The 15764-nt window shown below is 41.9% G+C and overlaps 1 protein-coding gene across 1 annotated transcript in view; it reads right to left on the bottom strand.

Annotated features, from left to right (window-relative positions):
• LOC142929168 (kinesin-like protein KIF28) overlaps positions 1-15764 on the bottom strand; it is a 34456-nt gene that overhangs the window by 12132 nt on the left and 6560 nt on the right. The window contains exons 4-8 of the mRNA XM_076069831.1: positions 14697-14811; positions 13900-14011; positions 11578-11685; positions 7024-7118; positions 6481-6519 (exon numbers count right to left, since the gene is read on the bottom strand). Coding sequence (XP_075925946.1) covers positions 6481-6519; positions 7024-7118; positions 11578-11685; positions 13900-14011; positions 14697-14811 — 469 coding nt within the window. The remainder of the gene's footprint in view (positions 1-6480; positions 6520-7023; positions 7119-11577; positions 11686-13899; positions 14012-14696; positions 14812-15764) is intronic.

Here is a 15764-nt window from a genome sequence, read left to right as displayed (position 1 = left end):
TAACGAGCTCACCAAAAATTAACTATTTTTCATTTTACCAGGCAAGGTCCACTGAGCTATTTAGCTCTTTTTCAGAAGCGACCTGGCCACAAATGATAGCTCAACGAAGTGGCTTATCACCATGTGGAAATGTATAGCGGCCAAATACTCTAAATGCGCGTTGATTCTAAATGTGGAGAGAAAAACCAAAGGACCCGGAGAAAAAAAATTACGTGACCACAGCGAAAACATGCAAACTCAAAATATATAGGCGACAGGGTCGGGATCGAACCCATGGCCTACTGCATTTCAAGCGAGATAGTTAACATCTCACCACTGTGGTGCCCCTAAAAACTTCCCATCAAGAATCTCAGCAGTGCAGACACCCCTGAGGCAGGAGGGTGGGAGATAATGTGCAACTAATTGCTGTTCTTCCTCAAGGCATACTTCACATTCTTTGAATGTGAAATACAAACCAATTTTACCCTCATAAGGCATCCACGTGTTTATTGAACAGTTTGATAGTACTAAATGACACATTTGGTCGGACATCTAATCTACTCAGCAGATTCAGAATTGGACTCATCAGCCACCTCAAGAGCAACCACCACACCTGACGCTTTGCTTCAAGACAAGATGACGGCGGCGTGTGTAGCAGCGTGTGAGTTGTTTTTGTGAGTTGTTTTGCGTGAGTGTAAACTGTGCGTGAGTGTGTGAAAATGTGAGTGAGAATGAGCTGTGTGTGAGCTGCGTGTGAGTGAGCCGTGTGAGAGCGGCCGTGACGAGAGGGACTTCTGCGTTCGTGTGTGTGTGATGATGTGCACTCTGTGTGTGTGATGGTGTGGTGATGTGCACTCGTGTGTGTGTGTGTGATGGTGTACACTCGTGTGTGTGTGTGTGATGGTGTTGTGATGTGCGCTCGTGTGTGTACTTGGCGCAGCCTGAGTGAGGCCTGGTTGGTCGCGCACGTGGCGCAGCCTGAGTGAGGCCTGGTTGATTGTGCACCTGGTGCGGCCTGGGTGGGGCCTGGTTGGTCGTGCACGTGACACTGTCTGAGTGAGGCCTAACTGATCATGCACCTGGCGCAGCCTGAGTGAGGCCTAGCTAGATTGTGCGCCTGGCGCAGCCTGAGTGAGGCCTAGGTAATACTGCAAATGACAGCCTGAGTGAGGCCTAGTTAATCGTGCACGTGGCACAGCCTGAGTGAGGCCTAGTTAATAGTGCACATGGCACAGCCTGAGTGAGGCCTAGCTGATCGTGCACCTGGCGCAGCCTGAGTGAGGCCTAGGTAGTACTGCACATAACAGCCTGAGTGAGGCCTGGCTGATTGTGCACCTGGCGCAACCTGAGTGAGGCCTAGTTAATCATAGACGTGGTGCAGCCTGAGGCCTAGTTAATCGTGCACCTGGCGCAGCCTGAGTGAGGCCTAGTAAATCGTGCACCTGGCGCAGCATGAGTGAGGCCTGGTTGATCGCACCCATGGCGCAGCCTGAGTGAGGCCTAGTTAATAGTGCAACGGACCCCAAGCTGTGTTCCTGCCAAGGCAACATTGCCACGGACTTCAAGCTGTGTTCCTGCTAAGGCAACATTGCCGTGGACCCCAACCTGTGTTCCTGCCAAGGCAACATTGCCACGGACCCCAAGCTGTGTTCCTGCCAAGGCAGCATTGCCACGGACCCCAAGCTGTGTAAATGCCAAGACAACATTGCCACGGACTCCAAGCTATGTTCCTGCCAAGGCAACATTGCCACGAACCCCAAGCTGTGTTTCTGGAAAACTTCACAGAGATCGTCAAGACGGCCAAGGGTCATGAATGAAGAGTCCCCTGTGTGGGCTTCAGTGGGGCCGTCTGGTCGGACAGCAGAGACACGAGAGGCCAAGAAACGACATTCCAGTCATGGGCTGAGCTCAAGGAGGGCTAGCTCAAGCACCATCCTGCGGCGGGGAAAGGAGGTGGTGCAAGCGGTTCAGCCAAGCCCACAACAGCCAAAAATCTGCTGTCCCTGTCTGGGGGGGGGGGGGGGGGGTGGGCGCTGTTCAACCCTAGCACATGGGCGAGAAGCCGTGCATGTGTGACGAGTGCGGCAAGATGTTTTCTCGCGCTCGGCCTACAAGTATATATGTTTTCTTTTCCGCTTGTGTGTTAATCTGTGTTTACCCCGGATATTTTAGAGATGGCAATTCTCCTGTTGTGTATCCTACTGCTGTCCTTCCCAGCCATATCTAGTGCCACACTCAACTCTACAAACAGCTACCCTCGTTACTTTGCGTCCATACTTGTTGCTCGATTTGCCACTACACCTGCTAATGAAACAGCTCATAGACACTTCTACACTCCATTATTGTATCCTTTTAAACCCTATCTTTGTCCCATTACTTCACTAGCACTCCTTCCAAACTTCATTCTGCTCTTAAAAATAACACCATCTGCAAGCTACTACTATTCGTCCAAGGTTCGCCACTCTTCATCCTTTCACAGAAAATACTTGTGCAAACTATTAATTCTACTTTTCTTATTTCTGGGTGGTATTGAGCTTCATCCTGGCCCAAATGAAAAGAACTCGTATAATTCTGTAGATTTTTCTGGCAGGAAAGGTGTTGGTGTTCTACATGTCAACATCAGAGGGCTTGTGATTTAATTAAGTCAACTAAAACTAGAAGTGGCAAATCTTGACCCGGACATTTTTTGCCTATCAGAAACATTTCTCACTCCTGCCGTCAATGACTTGCAGATGCGATTGACAACTACAACCTTTTTCGGCTTGACCGAGGATCTAAAGGAGGTAGAATTGCCATCTATGTTAGTAATACTATTGCATGTTCACTAGCTCACTCCTTGTTTAAAAAATGTTGCTTTGAAGGTCTGGCTCTCAAAATAACTCTCCCAAATAATCAACAGATATTGGTAGTGTGCTGCTATCGACCACCTAGTGGGAAGGATGTTGAAGCTGCATCTGCACTGAGAGAGCATTTTGGGGGCCTCCCTAAAGTTGAAATAGTTTTAGTGGGTGATCTAAATTGGAATTGGCTAAACCCGCTGGCCCTGGCCACAAATTTTGCAGATTAATTTAATCTGTTTCAATTAAATGTCCCCACAAGACCCAACCTAAAAAATCCGGGACAGTCATCTCTGCTTGACGTCCTATTGACAAATGCCCCTCACAATTTCACACTGACTGGTGTTCTGGGTAATAACCTTAGTGATCACTCCTTCATATTTGGGGTGAGATCATCAGTTAGACCCAAAGCCCCCCCTAAATTGGTTGAGAAGCACTCTATGAGACACTTCAGCACTAATTATGTGCTTCACTCGGATATTGACAAGGCCTGAAGATATCCCCAACCTGACTACGGCTTGGGAGACCTTCAGGTACACGTTTCTCCAAATTCTTAACAAACATGCTCTGTTGGTTAGATTTAAAACTAAAGGCAACCGCCCACCATGGTTTGATCCTTTGATTACAAAGCTCATGAAAACTAGGGACAAGGCTTGGGCATGTGCTCAGAAAAGTAATTTGGTCAATGACTGCCAAGAATACAGGATTTTAAGGAATAGATGCGTCAAAAATTACGGCATGCAAAAAATGCCTACTTTTCCTCCACTCTCTTGGAATCACATGGAAATGCCAGGATTTTCTGTAAAACAATCAAATGTATCGAAAAGGCATCCAAAACAGACAATCTGCCCGTTGAGCTTAACCGAAATGGGGAATATTTTTCAGATCCCAAAAAAATAGTTGACAATTTTAACCTTCATTTTTCTGAAGCTGGTAATCTTTTTCATAATGTATTGGGAGTCACCCCTGCTCATGCAAATTCCTACACCCCTGTCCAAACATTAAACGAATTTAGTTTCCAGCCAATCCACGAAAGTAATGTTCTGAAACAACTGTCCTACCTCAAAGGGTCCTCCTCTACCGGAGCAGATAGTTTTCCCGTCTTTGCTCTACTAACTGTTGGTCACCTAATATACAAACCTATAGCCCATATTTTCAACCTGTCCATCAAAGAAGCATCAGTTCCTCTAGAATGGAAACATTCCTATGTCCGTCCACTTCACAAAGGAAAAAAAATAAAAAAGGATGATCCAAATAACTACCGACCTATCTCAATTTTTTCCCCGTTGATGAAAATTTTTTAAAAAATTATTGACCTACCAAATTAGCAGTTTCCTGTCCACCAACAATCTACTACATCTAAAACAATCTGGGTTCCGAAAAAAATACAGCACCACATCTGCTGCATTAGACTCTCTGAATCACATTTACAGTAGCCTTGATAATAAGCAGTACTGTGCCTGTCTTTTTCTAGACCTGTCCAAAGCTTTTGATACAGTAGACCACAACACCCTGCTTAGTAAACTAAGTTGCCTCGGTTTTTCCGAAAACGCAGTAAAATGGTTACAAAATTACCTCTTTTCTCGCACCCAAACTGTACTCACAGATGGTTGGAGGTCAAACAGTTTTAAGATAACAAAAGGAGTTCCACAGGGTTCCAACCTCGGCCCCCTTTTGCTCTCTATGTCAATGACTTGGGCACTGACCTGGATCATTCCAGGGTAAATCTTTTTGCAGATGACACGATACTTATTACTGCTGGCCGCTCTCCGGATGATGTGATTGCTAAGCTAGGGTGATTTCAACAAACTACAACATCACCTCGTTGCTCTTAAACTAGTCCTGAATACCTCCAAAACCAAGGTGCTATGCTTCTCTCCAGGACTAAAGCAGGAAGTTATTTTTCCCCAATTACATTCCTTAAATAATTATCAAATAGAGCAAGTCAAGATCTATAAGTATCTAGGGGTCATTCTGGATTCAAAACTGAATTTTGAAGATCACATTGATTATATTGGTAAAAAGACAAAAATAAAAATTGGGTTTCTGTATCGACACAAGCACTGCTTCCCCCCAATGTTCTGTTTGGAATTGATAAAAGCTACCATACTGTCTCTACTTGACTACTGTGACATCGTGTATAAATCAGCCCCAAGTACTGTACCTGAAGAAGCTTGATTCCATCTATCACTCGGCCTTAAAATTTACATTGAACTGCCCATACAGGACTCACCACTGTGATCTGTACATTGGGTCAAACTTAACATCTCTTAATGTTCGACGGCTTGTGCACCAGATCTTATTTATTCACGATGTACTTACAATAAAATCCGCAGACTACCTGCTGGATCTCCTCTTTGTTTCAAAGAACAAATTTGACCTCAGGTCTTCGCTCATTTACCGGCTTCACATTCCCTACTGCCGTACAAAAACTGGAGGAAGGGCCTTTGCTATTGATGTCCCCAGGGTCTGGAATGCTATCGCCAATAAACTGCAACTTGAATCGCTACCAATGAGATCTTCTCTCAAAACTGCTCTAGAGGAGTTGTACACCCCTAGCTGCCACTGCTATTCATTAGCATAAATTAAAATAAAATGTTTCGCTCCGGATGACGCTGCAAAGTATTATCTGTATTTTGATTTAGCGTGCTGATCTTAAAGGTGCATTGAAAAATTTGATACTTCGACCGATGCTTCTGTTGTTGTGGAGTAACTCATGCAGCCAGCTATGGCTCTAGGATTTGGTGTGACATGTTATTTAAGTAGTTTATTGTAAAAATTCGGTCACAGTCCTTGTGATCACTGTTACAGTACGTTGCAATTATGGCTTTATTTTTTGGTGATTTCGAAAACGTTTTTTGGTTTGGACATGTTTGTTTTGTTGTAGTACGGAGTTAGACTGATGGCCTAAATCTAAGTTTTCTTGTGGTTGTTGTTGTTGTTTGACTTGCATCCCACTGGGATTTTTTTGCACATAGCGTTGGTGTACGGTGCATTTTTCAGGAATATTTTGCTGTTTTTTTCATGGATTTTCTGTTTGCACAGTCACATAGTCACTTTAAGATGTTTTTCATGTTCGTGTTTTTGTGTTTTTTGTTTGTTGTGGTTGCACCCGATTCAAGAGCCGAATGGCTCACAGGCCTATACAAAAAAAACTGAAACTGATGGACGTCATCCTCGAACCTCGAGGGACTGCCGACGACGAATCTACCAACTAGACTTACACCAGCTAACCCGGGACATCAGCCTCTAAGCCTCATCTCCCCCGCTTGTCCCCAGCATTCACTCCCCCCCCCTCCTCACTTCCCATCACCCGCCCCTTATAACCAACCCCTCACCCACCTGAGTGCCCCCCCCAGCCCCTTCTCAACAGTTGGGTTGCTGGGAAACTCCAATGGCAACCAGCCCGTGGCACCAGATCACAGGTGTAAAAACAAATGTCCTTGAGAGGAAAAGTATTGGCAACCTTTTAGCCAAAACACGCTGTGACAATCTTCACGAAAGTATTTCCCTGATATTTTTCTTCATCTCAGCGGAGGTGTTTTAATCATACCACAGAATTATGTTCACAGTTGTGGATTTTTAGCTTGTTTTTTTTCGCAACAATCCATGAGAAGATTCAAAAGAACAATCTCCCATGGCAGTGTTTTTATGTTTTACATACCTGTAGATTTTTGAACTCCTTTTCCCTGATCAGCGAGTGCTTTAAAACATACGGAGATAAAATGCCAAAGTCAGATCTGAATCACAGTACTACATCCACATCAATGCAAGCCTTCATTGAATTTAAAATGCCATGCTCGTAGAAAAACAAAATGCTAATTATTATATGACTATTACTATCAGTTATAACAAATATTTAAGGAGTTTTAGAATGACACTCCCAATATTCAATATAAATTATAAAAATAATAATTGGGCCTCACCATACAATAACGAAAAGGAGGATAATATTGAAATATTTAAATATTTAAAAAATAACCACTTTAACATGACAGTTGTGATGCTGCTCCTGAAGAACAGATTATACGTACATCGGTCCTGGCATGTTGATGAGGAATCTAAAATTAAAATCTTATTACATAAGAAAATTCATTCATATTTTTTGTTCATAAACCAGGCATGTGCCTTCATGTGTCCATCGCACTCATGCACTGTCATGCAGATGGCTACTAGTATCTGCGTTCTTAACAACCCTAATGCTGACCTTTTATAACATTGCCGAGCGTGGAGAGAGACTGGTTGATCATGCAGCCTTCCTTAAGCCTTTCCCTGGCGGCCCCAGTGTTGCCTGCTCGCTCACTGCAAAGGGTCGAGTTCACCGAGCAACAACCCACGAGCACAAGCAGACAATGCAACACGGATCAACATGCAGCAACAGTGCCTTACGAGCTTTATTTAACGTAGGAAAGTCGGACCATTGAAATCTCAGATGGATGTTCCTGGAACAATTCTGCGTAAATAACTTGAACAAATGTTTTCAAATGTTAATGTAATTTTTTATATATACTGCACATATGTTACTATGTGACAAATATTTACACTTGAAAAGCTTTCTGGGAATTTATTTTATAATACAGTGAGGTTTTATAAAAGCCAAACAATCAAAAATAAATAGACCAAATTAGTAATTTAATAGCATATTATTTTTTTTGACATTTAATTGTTGCAATTTCAAGTGCAATTAAATATATAAAGCAGAATCTTCTTAACTCGGGGCAGATACGCGTTAATAAATGGCGAAAATCTGGAAGTATTGTCATTTCGTTGTAATTTTCTAATTTGAACCTTGAGCTTTGACAACACTTTTGTATAGCTCGCACATTTTTTTATGACACCATAGTCTCAAACACTCATGTTAACATGATCTAAAAAAAAATCTGTTGTGCATTAATCATATGCAGCATGTCACGTGGCATGAACCATGCTGTTGATTATGACATGGAGAAGCAATGCAAATGCAGTACTGTATACTGCCGTTCTGTTTCAACTGCAGCATGTCTTAATGTGGGCACAAAACAATTCCATATGTTGAACCCATGTTTGCGTAATGTTGCCTTGGCAACAATACAATGTAGATAACAAATTATCACGAACCATATGTGAAACAAAAATAGATATCCTATACAAGTGGGTCACTGAAAATATAGGAATATCATGTTCGGGTTATGGAAATACAGTATTGAAATGCATGGGAACAGGTATATAATGGATATAAATTGCATGTCATACAAATGAAGAAAAACTAACAAAATAAACCCATGGAAACTGCCTACACGAGGACCACTTGCAGTGATCTTAGTTTTCCAATGTTATGAATGAAAACATGGTTGCATTACATATTGTATTGAGAGACACAACTTTACTTAAGTTTTCAACTCCATGACATCGGCAGACAGACCACTATTTTGATAGATGCGTGACACAATGGAGTGCTTAACATTGTGGTGTGTATATTTTTTGGTTAGGGGAAAATAAATATAAACATCTGCAATAATAGTACTATTAATTTTAGCATAAACACGTTTAAAATGTTTTATAAGACAGTGAGGGAAAAAAAACACAAATGAGAAAAACTAAAAAAAATCCACATGCATGTAAAATAATATTCTATGGTTCTTTCGGTAAAGTCACGTAGATAGAAAAATAGTAACAATAAAATGATAAAAAGAAAAATGAAAATAAAGTGAATAAAAAAAAATATCACGACGTTTTGATCGCAACACAAGCAGTCGTCATCAGGAACAGAGAGGTTAGCCTCTGAGGGCAAGCTGTTCATAAAGGTTTAGAGATGGGCGGAGAAGCTAATGTTAATGTAGGAGGGGCTGGTACATCAGCATTCAGTCCTTGTTGGATCAAATCTTAAATTATTGCAATCGTATCGGGCACAGGAACTTTAGTGAACAGAGAAACTACATCGAAACTAACGGGCAAATCACCTGGGGGCAGTGAGATGTCTTTAAGTGACGATACCAGGTGAGCTGAGTTAAAAACAGAAGAGGCCGTCTTACCAGTGGATGGCTGCAAGGTCTCAAACAGAAATCGGGCCACTTTGTAGGTGGGTGAGCCAATATTGGAGACGATGGGACGAAGGGGTGTACGTTCTTTATGGATTTTTGGTAAGCAATATCGTCTGGGTGGTCTAGCAGCAGAAGGTTTTAAGGAAAACCGCTTGGTCTGTTCAATTAATGAGGCTGAATCAGTGATGATACTGTTCGTTTTAGCAACGAGGCAGTTGGTGGGATCTCTTTTAATTATTGTCCTGAATTTTGTTATTGTACGCATTTTTGTCCATGATGACCGTGGCATTGCCCTTGTCGGCTGAGAGGATGACGATATCTTCCCTATTTTTAAAATGTTATTGTTATTTTTCTTCTATCTACGTGACTTTAACGAAAGAACCATAGAATATGAATTCCTGCAGTCACGAATGTTTTAAGTCAAAATGTAAGATAATATTGGTATTTTTTAACCATGTTACAAAACACAGAAAATTATCATAATGGGAAACAGTTTGTATGTATGTTGAATTTATTTCGCACCGTACATACAGTGAGGGAACAAAGTATTTGATCCCTGCTGATTGTGTACGTTTGCCTACTGACAAAGAAAAGATCAGTCTATAATTTTAATGGTAGGTTTATTTGAACAGTGAGAGACAGAATAACATTAAAAATAATCAAGAAAAACGCATGTCAAAATGTTATAAATTTATTTGCATTTTAATGAGGGAAAAAAGTATTTGACTCCCTCTCAATCAGAAAGATTTCTGGCTCCCAGGTGTATTTTATACAGGTAACGAGCTGAGATTAGGAGCGCACTCTTAAAGGGAGTGCTCCTAATCTCAGCTTGTTACCTGTATAAAAGACACCTGTCCACAGAAGCAATCAATCAATCAATCAGATTCCAAACTCTCCACCATGGTCAAGACCAAAGAGCTCTCCCAAGGATGTCAGGGACAAGATTGTAGACCTACACAAGGCTGGAATGGGCTACAAGACCATTGCCAAGCAGCTTGGTGAGAAGGTGACAACAGTTGGTGCGATTATTCGCAAATGGAAGAAACACAAGAACTGTCAATCTCCCTCGGCCTTGGGCTCCATGCAAGATCTCACCTCGTGGAGTTGCAATGATCATGAGAACGGTGAGGAATCAGCCCAGAACTACACGGGAGGATCTTGTCAATGATCTCAAGGCAGCTGGGACCATATTCACCAAGAAAACAATTGGTAACACTACGCCGTAAAGGACTTAAATCCTGCAGCGCCCGCAAGGTCCCCCTGCTCAAGAAAGCACATATACATGCCCATCTGAAGTTTGCCAATGAACAACTGAATGATTCAGAGGACAACTGGGTGAAAGTGTTGTGGTCAGATGAAACCAAAATGGAGCTCTTTGGCATCAACTCAACTCGCCGTGGTTAGAGGAGGAGGAATGCTGCCTATGACCCCAAGAACACCATCCCCACCGTCAAACATGGAGGTGGAAACATTATGCTTTGGGGGTGTTTTTCTGCTAAGGGGACAGGACAATTTCACCGCATCAAAGGGACGATGGACGGGGCCATGTACCGTCAAATCTTGGGTGAGAACCTCCTTCCCTCAGCCAGGGCATTGAAAATGGGTCGTGGATGGGTATTCCAGCATGACAATGACGACAAAACACACGGCCAAGGCAACAAAGGAGTGGCTCAAGAAGTAGCACATTAAGGTCCTGGAGTGGCCTAGCCAGTCTCCAGACCTTAATCCCATAGAAAATCTGTGGAGGGAGCTGACGGTTCGAGTTGCCAAACGTCAGCCTCGAAACCTTAATGACTTGGAGAAGATCTGCAAAGAGTGGGACAAAATCCCTCCTGAGATGTGTGCAAACCTGGTGGCCAACTACAAGAAACGTCTGACCTCTGTGATTGCCAAAAAGGGTTTTGCCACCAAGTACTAAGTCATGTTTTGCAGAGGGGTCAAATACTTATTTCCCTCATTAAAATGCAAATCAATTTATAACATTTTTGACATGCGTTTTTCTGGATGTTTTTTGTTGTTATTCTGTCTCTCACTGTTCAAATAAACCTACCATTAAATTATCAGACTGATCATTTCTTTGTCAGTGGGCAAACGTACAAAATCAGCAGGGGATCAAATGCCTTTTTTCCCTCACTGTAGCCAACCGTGCTCATTAGAGGTGCATGGAAGGACAACAAACTAAACACAAAAAGCAGTAAAAAAATCAGTTTTCAATCTGGATGATTTAAAAGTACATCGCTCCAGTGGCTTCCTAATATCGAAGGAAGAGTTTATGCAGAACAGTGGAACATTTTTAAATTAGGTCAAGGTAATCAAGCACTCAGGGGTGTAGTAGTGGTGTAGCAGTAACCGTACCACGCTACGAACCCAGTAACCTGAGTTTTATTCCCGGTCATGACTAAGATCAAAAGCGAGTGATATCTGGATCCAGTCCCAAGGCCCTCGCTCCACCAAACCCGCGTGATGAAGAACGGCGAAAACAACGTGGTCAATATACACTAGCAGAAACAGGCCCTCATCCAATTGTGCATTAATAAATGGCTTGCCATTATTATTCGTAAACAATGAATCACCCAGCAAATGAAGTATTTGCTCGAGCTTTGGTGAGCAGGTAACCTGGGTCGTGGCATGGCAGTCCATGAGAAACACAATGTAAACAGTGTCGGCCATAATCAAATTGGGGTTGAGGTTTCATTTTGCATTCGCCAAGGTGACAGATGCTGGTTTTGTTATGGAGTTACCTGCCAGCCAGGTCCACGATATTGATGGTTGAGGACTTCTGCAGGGTGTGGCCACCGTCGCTCATTGCCTTCTGCACGAAGGTGATAGCAACAATGGTGTGCGCCCGACTGCAACATTCAAGAGATTAATGTGTAGTTTCACCACATTTGAACTAATATGGTGTAATCATGTACACTGATATGGGTACCCCTTGAAACAATGGAAAAAACGGCTTAAATATCTCCACCTCTGTCCACTCAGCAGTTTAAATGGGTACACAGTCGTTCGGCAGGCTGAGTGTGGTTGGGTAAAGTGTGGGTACTCGCACATCTTCAAGGATGTTGGCTACTGTGGAAGAAAAGGGACAAAATACTCTCGAGGGCTTAATTTTTTGGAGGCCTTTCCTCCAGCAGTTGCATGAGTAAGAAATCGCAGGGCTGTACCTTTACATGTACCTTTACCATATTATAAATCATTGATGCATAAAGCAGGTATTAGAGGCTGCTGTGGGGCTAGCTTGTGGGTATCAAAGGGCAGTGCAGAAAAATCCATTGTTGTACTATCCTCTCGTATATACGGGTTAAAAAAACACATGACTCTACACACGTGGGGAGGCCTTCATCCAGCAGTTGATTGACAAAATAGCCATACATGTACTTGTTATATATTCTTAAAATTGTGCCTACAACATTACGTTTGAGTTTGAGGACGGTTCGTCGTATTGAATACATATCTTTATGTGGAATAATAAGGAACTTAATCTTGAAGTGAGACTTGGGAGGCAATGTCAAAACTTAAATTAAACAAACATGAAAGATTAGATGACATATTACACGAAATAATACATGCATTTTAGCAACAGGAAGCTTATTTTGTGGTTGCTTTGTTAAAGTCTCTAACCCAGAGTAGACTCCTGTCTCACTCATTTTAAACATTACAGTTTACCGCTTCGCTGTTCTAAAGTAGCTTACCATTGGAAGTGAAAATGTGTAAATAAGAGGCAATAGCGTTGAATATTAGGTGATGATGTGCATCTTTTTTAAAGATATCATCGAGCATTACTACTATGGTTACTGTTCCCATGATTCTTCCACCTGTGTCAGACTCAGTATAACAAAGTTACCGTTTCTTCTCATCCACTGTGTTCTACCACCACACTAAAGGCCAAAACACGTCTGTTTCGCATGTAGGCTTTTGCGACCAATATCGGTAATACAGGGTTTTTTGGGTTAGATCGTGTAAATATATAAATGTGTCGTTAAACCCACCACCACCCGACACAGCCAATTAGTAAGGTTTGTCACATCAAAAGAACATGCCAATACTCTTTGACTTTTTCGGTAAAGTCACGTAGGTAAAATAAAATAAATGAAAACAACGAAATTAAATCACGACGTTTCGGAGGCAACACACGCTTCCGTCTTCAGGTGGAACAGACACAGCAAAATTAGCTGTATCAAGTGAACAGCTCTGGGACACATGAGATTATATACAGGTTAAGGGGGGGAGGAGCCAGGAAGGGACGTGGGTGGGGAGGGGGGGGGCTAAGTTAAGCCGCTGGTTCTCATGACATTATTTTCTCCGATACCAAAGTACTATGCAAACCTCCCGGTTATTACCAAAGATTTGTCCATGAAGCGATCCAGATATACAAACATAGACACAACTTCAACCGAGAGGATGGTTTTAAATTGAGCAACTTTTGGAAAGATGTCATCAACCAAGTCAAACTTTAGCTGGCTTATAATTATACAGCCATTTCCGTTACTACCAGGATTGTACTCGCTCTCGTGCAGCACGCCATCACCCTCCCCCCGAACCTCCTGCAGCATAACAAAAGGTGGTTTTACGTGCAAGTACACCACCGTCTCCCCCAGAACCCCCTGCAGAATAACAAAAGGCGGCTTAACTTAGCCCCCCCTCCCCACCCACGTCCCTTCCTGGCTCCTCCCCCCCCCCCCTTAACCTGTATATAATCTCGTGTGTCCCAGAGCTGTTCACTTGATACAGCTAATTTTGCTGTGTCTGTTCCACCTGAAGACGGAAGCTTGTGTTGCCTCTGAAACGTCGTGATTTAATTTTGTTCATAATAAAGGTTAATTTAGTTTTCATTTATTTTATTTTACCTACGTGACTTTACCGAAACAACCAAAGAGTATGAATCCTTGCAGTCACAAAAGCTTCAAATCTAGAAGAACATGCCAATCTCTACTGACACCAACCACAGACTCTAGTGTCCCTATGATAACAGCCACCCTCTGTACACTCATTGATGCATTGCTGTTGATTGTATTGCACAGACATTCATCGATGTGTATTTACAGGGCACAGAAAGTCTGGACCTGCTAGTGGCGTTCATGTGTGTAGCAGCAATCGTTCGGTTCCGTGTCCCTTCTTGAATTCGACTGTCAATGTCGCCGTAGCTCCCAACAGGCACTGTTAACAAATTCTCCACTGCATTGCAGAAGAAATAAACATGGTAGCATTTTAGAGCTGCTTCTAAAATTAATGCATAGAACACTCAAGGAATTACTTACTGTTGTCATGGAAGTATGCACTATATGTTGCATGGTATTTATCGGGAGATTTAAAAAAAACACTCTTCTTAGGCATTTTCAATATAGATTAAAGGGTTTAGAGATATCTACGGGACCCTGTTTGCCAGTATCAAGATGATGAAATAAAAAATAATAAGCTTTACCCTTTCTGGCAAGAATACGGGCGTTAAGATGTTAAAACACCAAATAGACACCTATCACAAGGCATCAAGTCTGCATTAACCACACATAGGACAAAGGGTTTAGAGATCTCAATGCTCTTGCTACATTGTAAATTATAAAGCAAGGCCACAATTTATAATGAGCTTACAATGTACCACTTTTGACTATTTGCTTTTCTCCCAAAGAATCTTTGCTCAACAAATGTCTTATACACATTTTCTGGAACTATATTTCTTTGCACACATGTGTAATCTCAAAATCATGTTTCTTGAGGAAAAACCCCAACGTAGGAAAACGTGAATCGGTAACCTTGCTTGCAGTGGCCTTAATTTCTCCCACAGTCTTACCACAAATATGGCTAATCCCATTTTTGGAGCGTTACTACTGCTCTGCGTGGGTGCCTGCCCACTCCTACTCACCAAAGAACCCGTGGTCAACTTTCTCCCTGATGCGCAGACCTCCCTGTCTCCCACTTTGTGGATTCAAAAGGTCCCGTACTTGCTCATTGTAGATCTCCACCATGCTGAGGGACACCTGGGGCGAGACACCAGCCAGAGGCCACGAGACACTTGTTTGCTATCGAGCAGACACAAAGACGGGTGACTATCAAAGTTTCGATTTAAAGCTTTTGTGACTGCAAGGATTAATCTTCTTTGGTTCTTTCAATTGAAGCTCTGTCGTCCCGACAGTTCTGTTCTTTCACCTGAAGAAGGCTAATTGTGTTGTGGCCGAAACGTCGTGAGAATTTGATTGTCTTATTTTATTATTTTATTCTCATTCTACGTGACTTTACCGAAAGAACCAAAGAAGACTATCAAAGTCGTCTGTAAACCAGTCATGCATTTGTGGCTTATCTGGAAACGTCTCCACAAATGTAAACAACAACACAGCAGCAGATGTAGCAATAGTGCTGGAGTCGTTAAAACGTGATTCAGAGCTTCTAGACATTACTGACAAAGACTTCTCTATATATCTAATGTGGATAATGTAATAAAGTGAAGAATCTCATTCAGCTGGGATAAAGTAATATTTTTTTGGGAAAATCCAAGTGTCATGCTAGATTGTTTTTGCCAATAATGCACACAATTTCATAATTGCCATGACAGATTTCATTTAATTTCAAAGAAAACACCTGTGTATGGACATATGTAAAAATAAGAAAGCAGTAATCAGATGATGTTTAAATATGTAGATGGAAAATTTGATTGCTGTACACCATCGCAATTGGGTTACTTACAACATAACTGCGCATATTTGTTATTAAAATAACTTCTAGAAATATTGTGACTCCACACCACATATATACATTTTCATGGTTTACTAAATCGGATGCCTCATACTGGATCTGCTTAAAATATATATAAACATGAATGTACGTATTTAAAACTGGTTTGAAATGTCTTGACACGGTTGTGACTTCATTGCTGAAGTATACAGCGATTTAAAACATCAGATTATAGAATTAGTTTTTTGGAGTTTACTTTGAT

This window comes from Petromyzon marinus, chromosome 2 (genome assembly GCF_048934315.1).
Source record: "Petromyzon marinus isolate PM22_M1 ecotype Great Lakes invasive population chromosome 2, UKy_Petmar_22M1.pri1.0, whole genome shotgun sequence".
Taxonomy (NCBI): Eukaryota; Metazoa; Chordata; class Hyperoartia; order Petromyzontiformes; family Petromyzontidae; genus Petromyzon; species Petromyzon marinus.
The sequence above is the reverse complement of the archived record's forward strand: the minus strand, read 5'-3'. Positions and strand labels throughout refer to the sequence as shown.